Raw genomic sequence first — 16,737 nt, 5'->3', positions numbered from 1 at the left:
AACAACATATTTTTCTCGAAACTGTGGTTTCAAAACAAAAACAGATCGGGCAAAAATAAGTTTACAACCAGTGAAATAAAGGAATATTTAAAAGTCTACATAATTGACCTATAAGCGAATTTATATAAAATCTGTCAATTATAAAACCTTCTCAGGACTTCTTCCCGCTGTCACACTTTCAGACAGAAACCTGTAGCTCCAAATATAGCTGTGATTATACAAAAAAAATAATATTATAAATTCTACTTTTCACATTTAAATTCATGCTATCGTTTATTATTAATATTTTTTTGTTTGTTTGTTTTTTAATATGTAAAATGTGGTGATTTCAGTTGTAGCCCGTGTTAGTTCGCTATTAAAAGTCTGTCCAAACGGCTGGCGTTATTTACGCTGTCAGACTGACTTCAGGAAATTGACTGGTGTTAGGCTCTCAGGTCTTACTCAGATTTGGACCCTCTACACACTGAGGGCTCTAGAACATCTTGGGTTCTAGATCAGAAAGATCCGGTATCGTGTGACAGTGACGTCACCGTCGTTGGGGCTTCCCAGAACCAGAGCTTATATTTATTTACAAAATGTAAACTGAGCTATCGTGGCTAACGCTAATGAATCTAACGCAGGCTTTAGAAACACAGAAGAGCAGAAGAGCAAATGGTGGCACAGGCCCAGTAGGCTGCTCCATTCAACAGAGAGTTTTCCATCTTACCACAGGCACCACAGAAATAAATAGACCTCTTAAACTGGAGCTGGAGCTACGGAAACCCCTTACCTCCACAATGCTTTTTCTATGTTTTAATTTGATATTTAAATTAAACTGAAACGTCCTATGTATTATTATTATTATTATTATTATTATTATTTTTTAAAGTAGTCCACATTGACACCTCAGCTGGAGATTCCTCACCATAAAGCCCAGTGAAGGCGGTCAGTGGTAATAACCTTGACTCCCTCGGGCACTAAATGGACACTTGATTGACCCTGTTTGCCATTGACCCAGGGCTGAATGAAGCTGTCGGCTAATGGTGGGGTGGACAGGGAGCAGTTGGTGGGTGAAGGTCTCCCTCTGGCCAGTCCCCTAGAGGGCAATAAAGAGGGCACAGGGGCCAGAGGTCAGAGCTCAGAACCACAGGTCAAGAACCACTAATTAAAAGTCATTTCCTTTTATTCCCTTGTGACTGAGGTGGACGGTGGCCTGCCAACAATATGCCACCAGCTTTTACAAGACCCTTAAATATGTAGACTGAGACAACAAGGCAGTGAAGTGGCGCTGATCGACCGGAAAAGTTCCTGTTCCTTTGCCTTTATAGTTTCTCACTTTGTCTTTCTTTTGACAGTTTTAGGCTTTGGTTTAGCCCATTCTGCCCTTAGATTTCATGCCCATCTTAGTTTTCTGTTTCCGTGATGAATAGCAGCCCTGTTATGTCTAAACACTATTTTGTTCACTGTTTGTTGGCCCTCAGAGTTAAGCTTTCAGCAGAGTTCTAGCTCTTGTTTCTGTTCCGTTGGGCTTGCTAAAGATTCACTCCTATTTGCAGCCAGAGAGCATTTCTCCATGGCTTAGCCTCAGAGTCCTGCGCCGAAGGATGTAGAGCTGTGTTATAGGTTAGCATAAGAATGGTGGCGGAGCTTGTGAACTGCCCTGGCCTCCTGACCTTTCTCCTTGGCCATGAATAGCATCAGTCAGCGGCTGGCTGGGCTTTTCAGTCGCTCCAAGACGTGCCTGAGCTCCTAAGCATGCTGATTTAACGTATCCTCACCATGGCTTCTTCTGCACACACTCCCAGTAGTTTGTTTAAGGCATCCCCCTCCCACAGACACCCTCACACAAGCCCCCTGAGCTTTAGGGAAATTAAGGGTCTGATCTAAGACAAAGGCCCATTCACTGGGAGAGCTGTGTCCTCGCCTGTTTACTCGGCTTCTTTCCCTTTGTTGCATTAAAGCAGAGGGAAAAAATTGTTGTACAAAAGCAATATTCCCAACACTCTCTCTATTTATTGCAATTATTTTTAAAATCCTGATATTGTAAATATCTGAAGCAAGCAAATGTTATTAATAATGAAAATATCGCTTCTAAAATAACGTCTCACCAGTGTGATATTAGTAAGTGACATCATACATTTCAATCTTTGAGAGATTGAGTGTTGAATTCCAAAACAGTGTAGTTCTATATTTACATTTATTTTAATGAGCAGACATTGAAAACTATAGCCTAATGTCTAAGTGTATTTACAAAATGTGAAAAATGTTTATAAAGTGTTTTGAAGCACAAGCCATTCATATGTCCCCAGGATTTTAAAAATATGTACTTTTTTAATATTAGTTTGGCTATATTTAATCTAATATTAGATAAAACAAATAGCATTCAGGTCTCCAGTAAGAAGAGTGGTTGTCTCTTTCTCACTCTTAATGTGTCTACACATTTCAGTAAATAGTAACAATAATAATAAATTATATGTATATATATATTCTAAAATCGGAATATACCTGTTATATTTAGGACTAAATGTGTGCATGCTGAGGTCAGATAAACCACTACAGTTTCTGAAACCGTGCAGATGCAGAGATATAAAAATGATGAGCCTGCACATTCACAATCAAACAGCCAAACAATCAAATCCGGACGTGTGTAAAAGACGTTATTTGGCTACGTCTCTTGCTTGGGCCTCCAATTCTGTGACTACGTTAATTGCGCAGATTACGCTGTGTTTCGATGAGTTATATCCTCCAGGCTCATTTGTGTGTCTCATCAACAAATTGCAGACCATAAATGAATGAATGAACACATTATAAAGACAAAAATACTCAAAAAAATAAATAAATAAAAAATCTGTAGCTCCCGCACCAAGAAACTAAATATAACATCTAATGATCGGTCTAATAATCAGGCTCACCCTGCTGAACCTGTCCTCAGAGAATTAGTGTTCAACCACATTCAGTTTTATACAGCATCACAAAAAATATATACACTGCTCTCAGTGTACACCGTTTAACACAAACACTGTGGGTTTCACGGTGAAAACATGAACTGTAGAGTGCTGTACAAAACGGCCAAATTATAAAACCTCATAACGGTGAGGAGCAGCACCGAACAACTCTAAACAAGGCTCTGCGCCAAGGTAACGCTGGATAGTGTGTGTGTGTGAGACGAGCCTGACCTCTGGCGGTTAGAGTAAGATACTACACCAACAATTATCGTCTTTAAGGTTGTCTTGTTTTAAAGAAAATGTGTCAAATGAAAACTTTAATTTTAACTTTCAATCCAGTTGTCACTTCTTCAGAAAAAAATGAAGGGAATCCTGTTTTCCACTCGGTGTATTGTGTCATTTTACTGTCACAGATGGAACATGTAAAATGATAAACAGATAATATCCCTATCAAAATGAACAAAGAGAGCAGAGGTACATGTTCGTGTAATTTTGTATTACTTAAAGGGTGTTTTCCACCACTGAAAGAAAACAAAAAAGTCGACCCCGGCAGGACTCGAACCTGCAATCTTCTGATCCGAAGTCAGACGCCTTATCCATTAGGCCACGAGGCCACTGAGAAAGGCGGGAAAATGTTTGCTATAATAACTGTCTGCTATAATAAATGGTGCTGTAATAACTGTCCTAAAGCTCCACTGCGTCCAGCTGAGGGAAGATCAGTGTTTATTGATCTTAAATCGCCATCAGTACAAATCAGTGCTTTAACCTTGTGAACATGTCCATGCGCTGTGTTAATGTGGTCGACGACGTATAATGAGCAAATTATGTAAGCGTTAAACTTAATGGCCGAGCATTTACATCTTAGACCTGTGTTCCAACAACTGCAGATTCAGACTTAAGAATTTAAGTTGGTGCTAGTTAAGAATCGATTTCAGACACATTTAAGGTATTAGTGAATTTTTTGTTTGCTGTTTTTTCACTTTCTTGGAAATAATTTAAAATGTGTCATTGTGATGGGTTTTAATCGATCTGTGGGGGATATCTTCAGACGATTAAATACACTACAGTTTTGACTTGACACGGTTTCGATAAACATTTTGAGAATGGGTGAAGTTCCCCGTTTTAAGTGAGAAGTTTGTTATTAAACCCTCGACCGTGTGGCGGCGCTGTGGATGAGAAGGAGCGCTTTTGCAAGAGGTCATGGCGTTCATATGTCAACAGCGAGGCGTAATCTCAAAGCACACATTGTACCCTACGCAGTTCACTATACAGGTCACGAAATAAAGTGTTTAAACGCCTGCAATAAATTATACGTCGGACAGAAATCCTTCTATATACAACCGCAAGCCGTAAGTGTTTGTGTCTATCGTGTAGTGTACACTGTGGGAGACGAGCCCGTGGTACTACGTTAACTCCTAGTTAACTCCTACTCCTAGTACCACGGGCTCCTCGTAGGGTACCTACGTAGGGAGTAAGGAGCTATTTGGGATTCTGCCGTAGCGATTGAAAGGGAGAGGGGGCGGTGTATCTAGCGTGTGTCTGAATAGTTTGTCTTGCAACTGTTGTATGAGACGACTGATTTACACACACCGATGAGGGTATGGGAGATGCTCTTCAAAATGAGCTCAGTATACAACACGACTACCGCAGTGTGAACTTTTAGTGGTCGAGATTTTACACGTGAATTATACCAGCAACGTCCGGAAAAGTCTGGTGTTTGAAGGGTGCTGATTGTTAGACTTTGTTACAGAGTAGCAGGTTTTAATCACACGTGAGGGGACTTCTGTCTTTAATGTGTAGCCAGTAGCTATTTCAGTTACTTTGATAGTGTCTGGGCAAATGTATCTCTAAAAGACCGAGTGACTGCACAGACTCAACCCACGTCCCTGAACATGTGGACCATCCTCTTTTTATCAGGTACATATCAAGTTCAAGTTCTACAGTTATGTAGCAGCACATCCACTCAGTCAGCCTACAGCAGTTCAGCTCAGCCCATCGATGCTGAAGTTATACTTTGTTTTCAAGGGAGTTGATCTTACTCTCTTTAATTGTACAGATTAGAAAAAAAAAATATATATATATATATATATATATATATATGGTCATTATAAGGTCACAAAACAGTGACGAGATTGATGTGTTATGGCTCTGTCGTGTTGACGGCGAATGTGTGACTTTAGTGCTTGTTTTTCAGGACCTGCTGAATACTTAAAGGGGTATCTGTGAAAATTGAAGGGCAATGCTCCGTCTACTGTCCTATCAGCCATGGAGATATTCATCAGCAGCTCTGTGGAGGCGATGGTGTGCAGCTGCAGCCAAGGCCAAACTCCAATCAAGCTCCAGAGAAACTCGGATGAACCCCCTCAATATTCAGATGCTATCCAGGAACCTGCAGGAGCAGATCTTTCACAACTCAGTGCAGGAGTACACAGATGAGGATGTGGAAGGAAGCATCAAACATCTAAAGAAGCATAAACTCTGGGGGAAGGAGGCAGTATTGCTACCCGATGTGGAACTAAAGCTGCCGCAGATGTATGGGGAAGACATAGATGGCCACTTCCGTATTCTTGCCCAAAAACAAAGCCTGCCTTACCTGGAGGCGGCTAGTTGGCTCCAGCAAACAGATCTCCCTCAGATGCCCCAAAAATGGGTTTGGGAAGTGGGCTGGACACAGTATGGTTTGGACGGGCAACACAAGAAGGTGGATTTCCCAGAGGAGAATGCTCTGGTCTTTGATGTGGAAGTCTGCATGGCTGAGGGTCACTGTCCCACACTGGCAGTAGCTGTTTCTCCAACGACCTGGTGAGACAGGGTCCTTCAGCTCTTTTTATCTGGATTATTTAAATTTGTAAAATATACTGAAATGACAAAAGAGTACAATCTCTCATTACTGTATCAATGAATAATGAAGATGATGTTGCATTAACTGATGATAATTTATTTATCAGTTATATTAGTTTTGTGTAAACAGGTGATTAATTAAAATATTAATAGAAACAATATTTAAAATAACATCCCATCCAAATAAGTTCAAATGTTTAACAATTCACTGGAAAAAATGTAAACTTGGAAGCACTAAATTAAAATGATATTATTCTGCAAATATTCCTAGAAATGTATGTTGTTCGCAACATTCTGCTTTTTACTGTAAAACAGCCCCTGAGGAGAGGTTAAATGATCATATCATTAAATTTTCATTTTATTGTTATTCAAATAGCCTACTAATCAATTGAAATTAATGGAAAAACATATAAGTACATTTAATTTATGGGAGGCACGGTGGAGCAGCAGGTAGTGTCGCAGTCACACAGCTCCAGGGACCTGGAGGTTGTGGGTTCGATTCCCGCTCCGGGTGACTGTCTGTGAGGAGTTGGTGTGTTCTCCCTGTGTCTGCGTGCGTTTCCTCCGGGTGCTCCGGTTTCCTCCTACGGTCCAAAAACACACGTTGGTAGGTGGATTGGCGACTCAAAAGTGTCCATAGGTGTGAGTGAATGTGTGTGTTGCCCTGCGAAGGACTGGCCCCAGTGTATTCCCGCCTTGCACCCAATGATTCCAGGTAGGCTCTGGACCCACTGTGACCCTGAACTGGATAAGCGGTTACAGATAATGGATGGATTTAATTTATTTGATTTTTCATTACAGCCTAAATGAAATAGATGTGATCAGTGTCTTATTTATTATTCTTTTCTCTTTTTTTGTTGATGCTCTAGGTACTCATGGTGCAGTAAGAGGCTGGTTGAAGAACGTTACACCTGGTCCAGTCAGCTGACTTTAGCAGACCTCATCCCACTAGAGACTCCAGCAAACTCCAGCAGGCCTAAGGGTGGCCAGTGGAAAGAAAGACTCATTGTGGGACACAATGTCAGCTTTGATAGAGCACACATTAAAGAACAGTACCTTCTGAAAGTATGCATCTGTGTTTCATGTATACATAAGTTTTATCTATGCTAAAGCTAATTTATTATTCAAAACATTTAGAGATACTTTTACAAATTAATTTTAATGTGTTCATTGTTTCCTAATTAATTTAAAATTTGAATTCATTTTTAAACAGAATAACAAAAGACATGTAATGGAAACACTTTACAAATGTGCAAATAATCATAATATATCATTGTTATTATTATTATTATTTTATTATTTTTGTATTTGGTAAATTTTAGCCACTTGATCATGGATTTTTACAACGTATAGCATGGACAACAAGAAAATACATGCAAATTGTCTGTAGTGTGTTATGAGATGAATCCCTTCAAACTGTGCTACAAATGTATTCAGTTAATACATTATTTATTCTCTTTGTGATGGTGTTCATAATCAGGGCTCAAAGATGCGTTTCCTGGACACTATGAGCCTCCACATGGCTATTTCAGGACTCACAGGTTTTCAGCGTACCCTTTGGATGGCCAGCAGGCACGGGAAGAGACGAGGTCTGCATGAAGTGAAGGAGCATATGAAAAAGCTTGGTCGCCGCTCTGAAGGCCGAGCGGTCTGTATATTTACAATCGAGTGATTTAAAAACATGGCTATTTTGCTAACACCAACCCCAGTTATTTATTTTTTAGATTTATAGCATTTTATATTTAATTTTTACTGTAATTGTGATTCTTGTTGGCCTTTAGCCAGGATATTTAAATGCAGACTAATTACCTACATGCAACACTCAGATTACATTTTTTTCAGAATTTCATAAGTTTTCACTATGAATCATCGTGGCCTGTTTTATGTTTTGTTGTCAGATTGGCTGTTGGGACTGGGTTAACATCAGCAGTATTAATAACTTGGCTGATGTCCATGCTCTCTATGTTGGAGGGGATCCCCTAAAGAAAGAGCCCAGGGATATATTTGTGAAGGGCAGCATGAGTGATGTTAGGAACAACTTCCAGGTAATTCAAAAAGAGGTTTTAAAGCTAGAGGTATCTTAGAGATGCTTGTGTAATATTCAATTAAATAAAGATATTTAAAAAAAAAAAAAAAAGTGCCACAAATCTGTTATTATTTGTTTTCAAGGAGCTGATGCAGTATTGTGCTACAGATGTACTGGCCACCCATGAGGTGTTCACCCAACAACTTTCTCTCTTTCTGGAGCGGTAATCATATTCCACATTTAAGCTACTCTGCCCACATTATGCCCGACAAGAAAAAGTGGCCTTCATACTGATTTCAGATTGGTATTTTTCAGGTGTCCTCATCCAGTGACATTTGCAGGGATGCTAGAGATGGGTGTCTGTTACTTGCCTGTCAATCAGAGCTGGGGGAGATATGTGGAGGATGCCCAGGACACATATGAAGAGCTGCAGAGAGAGATGAAGAAGTCTCTGATGATTCTGGCAGATGATGCCTGCCAGTTACTGCAGGATGACAGGTGCCCAAAGACTTGGTTTGCTGAATTTCTGAGACATATTTACATAGAACTTGTTTCCAGGGGTAATATTTCTGGTGTTCAGAGAACTATATTACATGCTTATTGAATGTGTCTACATCTTGACAGTCATATATCTTGTAGTGCTGTGTAAACGTCAGAGACAATGCTGTTTATTAAATACATATGTCTTAGTAGTCATGCATAGTACCTATCTATTAAATGATTAGGTACAAAGAGGACCCTTGGCTCTGGGATTTAGAATGGGACGTTCAAGAGTTCAAGCAGAAGAAAATAGCCATGAGCAAGAGTAAAAAAGCCAAGCAAGAGGCTGAGAAAGCAGCAGCCGCAGCAGCTTCTAAATGTGAAAACCCAGGAAAGGTCTGGGATGAAGGTAAGACATGTGTCTGTAATAAAGTATATTGTCTATATATGTCTGTATAAAGCATTCTTAATCTGAGTAATATTAATGTGTGTTGATATATTAATATATTGTTAATTGTTGATCACTTGCATAACGTTTGCTGTGAATCATTCTGTATAAGAGCTAAATGTTAAATAACTGCAGATCCTGGACCCCCTGAAGAGGACGATCAGGGGAGGCCCGACCCCAGCAGAGAGCTTGTTGAGCATCTAAAGGGGACAGTGAGCTGCCTCCCTAAGAGGAGACAGCACATGCCTGGACACCCAGGGTGAGCACTGAGATTCAGAGAGAATAATCCCATCGACTTTGCAAGCTCTAATGCTTTCCATTCACTTATATATTATGTGTGTCATACCCATGTGATGGCAAGTGCTTTTACTGTTTTGCCTTCTTTGCTGAACCTCCCTCAGCTGGTATCGGAAGCTGTGTGCTCGCATGTCAAATAAAGAGGATGAGGCTTGGTCTCCTGGAGCCAGTCTTATTAGTCTGCAGATGAGGATCACGCCAAAGCTGATGGGCCTAACGTGGGATGGGTTTCCCCTGCACTACACAGAAAAACATGGTTGGGGTTACCTGGTCCCAGGACGCAGAGATAACCTGGAAGCTGCAGAGGATACTGAGGGACCTGTATGCCCCTACAGGTGACCTACATCAGCACTGATTGTTATTTTCATATTATTAATTTTTTATATCATCTTAATAGTTTTGAAAGTAAAAATAAATACCCATTTGATCATTTCCTATAAGCTGTATTGTCCAATTTAATTAATTCAAGCTTAAATCTGGAACATAAATAATACATAAATGTGGAAAGGAAAAAACAGGCCACTTCATTGTGTTTTGTCCAGAGGATTAGAGGATGTGTGTTATTTTCACTTAGGAATTCAACAAAACATATCAGTTCATCAAGGGCGCCCAAATTTTTTAATATGATTGTATGAATTATTTATTCATTTATTAATTTTCAGTTAACATCACACATTCATTAACACACACCTATGGACAGTCTACACCTCGGCATGTGTTTTTGTGATTGTATTAATGAATAAGAACATATTGACTGTGTACAGCATTTGGCTAAGATTTCTATTAGTTTTACGTTATTGCAAAAATAATACCTGTTTAAACTTGGCCTTTGCGTTTCCATTTTAAATTGCGGTAGCCATTGTGCATTTCTGCGCACTGTAATGGAATCTCAGATTTATTTGTGAAGGAGTTTAATTTTGTCTCATTATGCACACTCAGAGGTAAAGTACAGTAGCAGAAATCTGGAAAGTGCTTCTATATGAGACATGGTCTTTAAGTTTTGAAGTGTATCTCATTTTGCAGGAGGAATGTTTTGAATTTTTATGAGTTATTTCTGTTGTCTTCAGGTCAATAGAGTCTATCTATAGGGAGTATTGTGAGCAGAAAGGAAAGGAGCAACCAAAGTGTCTGGACAGCCCACCTTTGGAAGACATCTTACTGACTGACAGTGGTGTGTGGCAAACGGTGAGACTTTTTACTTGCTTACAGTTTGTATTAATACAGAGGGCTGCAAAGGTCATACTGTTATTATTCATACTTAATGTGGTTTTATTAGGCACATTTGACTTGATACAGCAACCTAAACAGTATAAACATGTTTATATATTCAGTTTAGCAGTATACAGTAAAAAGTGTTCCCACCGCATTTTTATTACAATATTCAGTGCATTTACTAAATTTCGAAACGGTTCTGATATACTTCAATTTGAAACTAGCTGCAATGGGTGTCATACATATGTTTATGTGCTTGCATGTGGTGTCCTCTAGGTGGAGGAGTTGAGTTTGCTTGAGACAGTGTCTGATGATGAAGCAGTGCCCAGAACAGTGAGATCCAGAAAAGCCCAGGTGAGCTCTCACATTTCAGCTGTACTAAATTTCTTTGAAAGAACTGGTCACTTAGGAAAATTTCTACATTTTGTTGGGCTTTTGTTTTTCATTAAAAATAGTCAAGATTTTTCTCCTTTCTTTCCATCAGGTATCACATGATCTGGAAGCAGGAGGAAGTGAGTGCCCCTATCACCACGGTAATGGGCCATACAATGATGTCAACATCGCTGGATGTTGGTTTTTCAAGTTACCTCACAAGGTGCTGTAAATCCTCTCTCCTTTATCTGTTTTCTTTATATGAATTAATGGTATCTTGTATGGATAGCTGATGAGTGTGATTTTTGTTACACAGGATGGGAATGAGAATAACGTGGGCAGCCCCTTCTCTAAAGACTTCTTGTCTAAGATGGAGGATGGGACCCTTCAGGCAGGTCGAGGGGGAACTAATGCAACACGAGCTCTGGAGATCAACAAGATGATGTCATTCTGGAGAAACGCCCAGAAACGCATCAGGTGCCCCTGGCTGAGTGTTCTTCCAGTAATGAGCTTGTAAAATGCCCAGTGATATTGACTTTGGCCTTTCTGAGCAGTCATTGATCTTTGTGAAATAACTTGTTTTGTGCCTTTGGTCTCTGTAGTTCTCAGATGGTAGTCTGGCTTCGTAAGGGGGAACTTCCTCGCACTGTTAGCAGGTATGGCAATGATACTTTATTCAGTAACAACATTGTGGTTACCCCACTTAAAAGCTTCAGATCTCTTTTCTTCTTTCTTACAGACATGACAACTATGATGAAGAGGGCCAGTATGGTGCCATTTTGCCTCAGGTTATTACTGCTGGAACGGTCACCCGCAGAGCTGTGGAGCCAACGTGGCTGACTGCCAGTAATGCTCGGGTAAGCTAAGAAGCATTAGCTTATCCGAATCTGTGTGTGATACGTGGCCAAATAAAGTGATTCTGATTTAGAATCAGATCCTAGATCCGCACTTCTACTCTAAGAAACTTAAAAATAAGCTTATATTCCAGTTTTATGCTCTCAGTAATATAAAATATATTAGTTTGCAGTTAACTGCTGAAGTGTGTTTGTGTTTCGCAGCGGGATCGTGTAGGTAGTGAACTGAAAGCCATGGTGCAGGTACCCCCTGGTTATCACCTGGTGGGAGCTGATGTTGACTCTCAGGAGCTATGGATTGCTGCTGTTCTGGGAGAGTCTCACTTTGCTGGCATGCACGGTGAGCTCAGCCATATTGATTTAGTTCTCAAGTCCTATTAGAGCCAAAGAGTTAATTCCACAGCCAAGTGCTTCAATCAGCAACTTGTCAATTTGTTATATTACGTGTGAAAATCTCATTTCCCCAGGTCAGCATTTTCTTTAAAGCTGTAAACAGACCTGGCAACCACTCAAAGTACAGCAAAAGCCACATCTCAAACATCTGTTTTAAAAAAGAAAATGTAAATATAATTACCTTTTCTTTACATGCATGAGCTGCTTTTTAAAAAATTATTATTTATTTATTATTTTTTAAATGTTATTTCTGCTTCAGTCACATCATACAGCTATGTTGATAAAACTATAAAGTGTTATTCTGCTGTAGAAAATCCTGTAAACTACCCACAAATATCCAAGAACTGTGCCTCTTCTATGGTAAAGAGATAACCCATCAACTTTTTTTTAACCCATCAACAGTTTTGATTCTCAAAACTGAGAATTTTTACTGTACTTGTGCTCATGTTCATATTCTATTCATGATCCAAGTTGCACAGTCAGCAACTTTCTACATAAGTACAGACATGGATCACTTTAAATATAAGAACTATGCAGCTTTTAGAACTTTTCTGCCTATTTTTGTAACGTAAGTAACAAAATATCTGTTTAGAGAGTAATTAATGCATGATACTACTTTGTTACAGAACAAAGGACTGGATTTGTTACAGGACAAAATGATAGTATCCAATCACTGCAATACTGCCAACATTGGTGTTAAGTGTTGTTTGAACAAATTTCTCATTGCCATCTTGTTTGTTGTTCAGGCTGTACTGCATTTGGATGGATGACCCTTCAGGGTAAGAAAAGTCAGGGCACTGATCTGCACAGTCGCACTGCAGATGCTGTGGGTATCAGTCGTGAACATGCCAAGGTTTTCAACTATGGCCGAATCTATGGAGCAGGACAGCCCTTTGCTGAACGCCTGCTTATGCAGTTTAACCACCGGCTTAGCCAGCCTGCTGCAGCAAATAAAGCACAGCAGATGTATGCGTTGACTAAAGGACTGCGCAGGTAGGGCAGCTAGACTCTTAATTTAATGGGCTGTGTCTAGCTAAGCATAGCATACAGACGCAAATTATTGAGTTTTCTGTGGACATAGGTATCATTTGTCTGAGGAGGGGGAGTGGTTGGTTAAGGAACTGGATTTGGATGTGGCCAAGGATGAAGATGGCACTGTTTCCAGAGAGGAACTTCGCAGGATTTCTAAACTGGCAAGCAAAAGGTCAGTTTTTGTGAGTAAACGTTCTGCCCAGACCTTTGCTATTTTCAAGCTGTAAAGATGCCTAGTTGTACATGTGTTTAAAATAAGGTAATTTACAATGGCTCAGTTTAGATTAAAAGCATAATGCATTTCAGTGACACATAGCACATTTAATCTGGCCTTTAGTGTGGACCACAAGAATGTGAGCTCAGCGGGTGCCTACTACTCACAGCTATTTGAAATGGAGGCAATGAACCATCAAAATGTTTACGGCTGTCTGAGCAGCATGTGAAAGGTATAAAGACCTTTTTTTTTGTTTTTGTTTTAGTAGCTCCCGGAATAAGAGGAGGTGGGATGTGGCAGGTCAGCGAGTGTGGGCTGGAGGCACAGAGTCGGAGATGTTCAACAAGCTAGAGAGCATTGCTCACTCAAAGGAGCCTGCCACTCCTGTACTGGGCTGCAGGATCTCCAGAGCATTGGAACCTGCTGCTGTCAAGGAAGAGGTGGTACCATTTTCAAATCACAGTATGCTTTTTTCCCTCCTCTCCTTCTCTTCATTTTCTTTCACTTAGCACAAAAAGAAAGGAAATATGTGTTTGGTAGATTATGCTGCCAATCTGCCAAGGCAGCACCTGTGAGCATGAGCCCTGCTACAATGGTCAGTAGGGGTCTGCTCCAAGAATCTACATCCCACGCTTGACTTATCTGGATAGGGCCAGTTCGATAGGGCAACTTCAAGCTAGTGTTCCGCAAAACCAAGCTGCGGCATTATTTGGAGTGAGCCCTAGTACCATCTCCAAATTAAAGTTCCATATAACGGGGGATGTCCACGCAAAGGACGTCCTAAGAAGACAACATCCCAAGAAGTTGCTTTCCTCACCCTGTCAGCACTTGGGTACCTTAGGCTGACTTCTACATATTTGCTGTCAATGTTTGCAGGATGATATAGCCAACTGCTCTCTGCCAAGGCAATTGAGAACAGACTTGCATGCAGCCAGTCTCCGGTCTCATCAGGCTGCCAGGAGACCTGCCATTACTGCCCTTCTCCATCAGGCTCAGTTGTACTAGTGTCAGCAACACGTACACTGAAACCTGAACATGTGGAGGAACATTGTTCAGCAATGGTCCAGATTCTGCTTACGAACTCTATCCTCCAAGATGACAACACTCGCCCCCACAGAGTGGGGTTTATCAGAAACTACCTCCTGAGTTTGGCAGTGGAGATTGCCCCATTGAGCAATTGTGGGATCAGCTTGGCCATGTTTATGCCAGAGTGGCCAACACAACCACGTTGGCTGACTTGTGACAAATGCTGGTTGAAAAGTGGGATACTATCCCACAGCCGTGTGTGACCAGCATGAGGGGGAGGTGCCAGGCTGTTGTGGTTGTGTATGGTTCTTAGCCCTACTGCTCCTCCCACACATGCATGTTTCTTAAAAACGTGGCACAATTTATAAGGGAAATGAACAGGCTTTCCAGCGGTATAAGATTTATTGCCAAGAAGCATTGTTACAAGAAATAATCTACCAAACACACATTTCCTTACTTTTTATTAAACAAAGGTCTTGTACTGTATCATCCGTTGTAACCCAGTACTCTTGGTGTATTTTCAGTTCATCACCAGCAGGGTGAACTGGGTAGTTCAGAGTTCAGCTGTAGATTACTTGCATTTGATGCTGGTAGCTATGAGGTGGCTCCTGGAAGAGTACGACATCGATGGCCGTTTTTGTATTAGTATTCATGATGAGGTGCGCTACCTGATTAAAAGCGAGGACCGCTACAGAGCAGCACTCGCTTTACAGATCACAAACTTGCTCACCCGGTTAGTACACTTTACCACTTTTTCTGATGGTTTTATGTATGAAAGGTGCTATACAATTTTGTGCTCTACATTGGAGATACTCTTTATATAAATGACCTAGGGGTTTGTCTGTTATCCCTATCTCTTCAGATGTATGTTTGCATACAAGTTGGGGATGAAGGATCTCCCTCAGTCAGTGGCTTTCTTCAGCGCAGTCGACATTGACCAGTGCTTAAGAAAGGAAGTCACAATGGACTGCGTAACTCCATCTAATCCCACTGGACTTGAACGCCGATATGGGCTACCACAAGGTGAGATCCTACTGGTTGTATTCTAGAAGACATATGTTTACTGATATGGAGAAATACCATTGTAAGGTAAAACAATATTTGTGAAGAAATGTCCTTTTTAATTTTCCTTAGTTTGGCTTCCTCATTGTATCATTTCAAATGCATTGAATACTGTAGCACAGGCCACAACCACTGGCATGTTTGCATTTCAATTTCCTTTTTTGATATATGAAAGAAAACTTTTATAAATTATACATTTCTTTTATTGAAAAAGATTGTATTGGGCAACTCTAACTTTCAGCCAATGGGAATAAATATTAATAGTAGAAACATTTACATTTACACAAATGTAGCAGAAAGTATAATGTACAAAATTTGAAACTTTCAAGCTTTTGTATATCCAAAAAAAAAAAAAAAAAACACATATATTTTTATCCTCTCCCCACCCAACAGGTGAAGCCTTGGATATATATCAGATAATTGAGATCACCAAAGGTTCTTTGGCCAAAGGAAGAGAAGCGGCTCAAAAGTCCTCTTAGACTTTAAACAAGAACTGTCTGCTTTCTTCACTTCTTTCTTTTCTTCTTCTTGGGGGCCTGACTCTCTTCTGAATCCTGAGAGGCTTCAGCCTGAGAGAATCAAAGTGTGTCATCAATAGGCCAAAAGATATTGACAGGTATTTATACGTATAGCAGCAGCTGTTAAGTTGAACTTTCTATTTTGAAATGTTGAGTGTAAAAGTATCCTTTGTAAGGATCTGTTTTGTTATATTTGTTGGTATTGACTCTGCACTGCAGAATCGAGTGTTTTTTTGTTATAAAACTGAATAAACTAAACATATTTCAGTATTATTGCCTGGTGAGGACATTGTCTCTTAGTGTCACAGCATTCTGAAGTGTGGCTTTCATAAAATGCAGATGAAGAGTAAACTGACCTCCTGGCTCTCCTCCTGCTGCTCTTGCAGTGCCGCATCCAGAGTGGCAACATTAATCCGGAAATCTCTAGAAGTGCTGAGCTTCATGTACTGCATCAAATTCACCTGAAGAAAAGGCCTCAGTTTACTAAGTTATTAAACTCACTGTTTAGAAATGTGTGTTGTAGATATCATTCCCCATACCTTTGATTTCTTGGAGAGAAGGATTAGAAACTTCTCATATTGCTCTATATTGAAGATCAAGGTGGGGATGGCTTTGGTCTCACGAAGAACCTTAGCCTAGAGAATGTGGTTGGGGGGGGGGGGGTTGTTAAATGATTTACAAATTGTTATGCAATTGTCAAACTAATTTAAAAAATATATATACAGGAGGAGTTATATTCCTTACAGATGCTGCCAAAACAGCTTCATCTTCCTTCTTTTTCTTCTTCTTATCATTTGCTCCTATGCTGGACTCACCACTCTGTAAATAACACCTCATGTCAATAGAACAGGGCAGAAAGACCCACAATGCACAGCATACCTTAGTCCAGAAAGGAGGAGATGAAATGACTTTACCTGTACATAGGTGATGAAAAAGTAGCATTGAGGAGTGAGATGAGACCCTGACAATTTCACCTAGACAAACACACAATAGCTAAGCTTGTAACAGCCAAGTAAACAAATGCATACAGAGAAAACA

General features: G+C 40.2%; 2 protein-coding genes and 1 non-coding gene across 6 annotated transcripts in view; 1 reads left to right on the top strand and 2 right to left on the bottom strand.

The window, feature by feature from the left end:
• Window positions 1-3,465: 3,465 nt before the first annotated feature.
• On the bottom strand, window positions 3,466-3,538 carry trnar-ucg (transfer RNA arginine (anticodon UCG)). Its single transcript has one exon. It is a non-coding gene; the product is annotated as a tRNA-Arg (tRNA).
• A 712-nt stretch (window positions 3,539-4,250) lies between these two features.
• Window positions 4,251-15,713, top strand: polg (polymerase (DNA directed), gamma). 4 transcript variants are annotated; one of them, XM_066667540.1, is made up of 23 exons: window positions 4,251-4,841; window positions 5,119-5,726; window positions 6,635-6,830; window positions 7,246-7,413; window positions 7,664-7,810; window positions 7,935-8,014; window positions 8,107-8,289; window positions 8,517-8,680; window positions 8,855-8,978; window positions 9,121-9,351; window positions 10,084-10,201; window positions 10,505-10,582; window positions 10,713-10,823; window positions 10,917-11,077; window positions 11,203-11,256; window positions 11,340-11,457; window positions 11,659-11,794; window positions 12,594-12,840; window positions 12,929-13,051; window positions 13,362-13,533; window positions 14,644-14,852; window positions 14,982-15,142; window positions 15,575-15,713. In XM_066667540.1, the coding sequence occupies exons 2-23, from the start codon at window positions 5,164-5,166 to the stop codon at window positions 15,658-15,660; spliced, it is 3,630 nt and encodes a 1,209-aa protein (XP_066523637.1). In that variant the 5' UTR covers window positions 4,251-4,841; window positions 5,119-5,163; the 3' UTR covers window positions 15,661-15,713. The 4 variants fall into 4 exon arrangements, with proteins under 4 accessions (XP_066523637.1, XP_066523636.1, XP_066523638.1 ...); XM_066667539.1 differs by having other exon boundaries at window positions 13,359-13,533; XM_066667541.1 differs by lacking the exons at window positions 14,644-14,852; window positions 14,982-15,142; window positions 15,575-15,713 and having other exon boundaries at window positions 12,929-13,061; window positions 13,362-13,504.
• Window positions 15,614-16,737, bottom strand: part of fanci (FA complementation group I) — a 25,836-nt gene continuing 24,712 nt past the window's right edge. Inside the window, exons 34-38 of the mRNA XM_066667538.1 lie at window positions 16,614-16,673; window positions 16,444-16,518; window positions 16,239-16,334; window positions 16,056-16,160; window positions 15,614-15,750 (exon numbers count right to left, since the gene is read on the bottom strand). Of these exons, the coding sequence (XP_066523635.1) occupies window positions 15,688-15,750; window positions 16,056-16,160; window positions 16,239-16,334; window positions 16,444-16,518; window positions 16,614-16,673 (399 nt within the window). The 3' untranslated portion in view covers window positions 15,614-15,687. The remainder of the gene's footprint in view (window positions 15,751-16,055; window positions 16,161-16,238; window positions 16,335-16,443; window positions 16,519-16,613; window positions 16,674-16,737) is intronic.

This window comes from Hoplias malabaricus, chromosome 4 (assembly GCF_029633855.1).
Source record: "Hoplias malabaricus isolate fHopMal1 chromosome 4, fHopMal1.hap1, whole genome shotgun sequence".
Classification (NCBI taxonomy): domain Eukaryota; kingdom Metazoa; phylum Chordata; class Actinopteri; order Characiformes; family Erythrinidae; genus Hoplias; species Hoplias malabaricus.
Note: the sequence above shows the minus strand (reverse complement) of the source record. Positions and strands in the feature narration are given on the sequence as shown.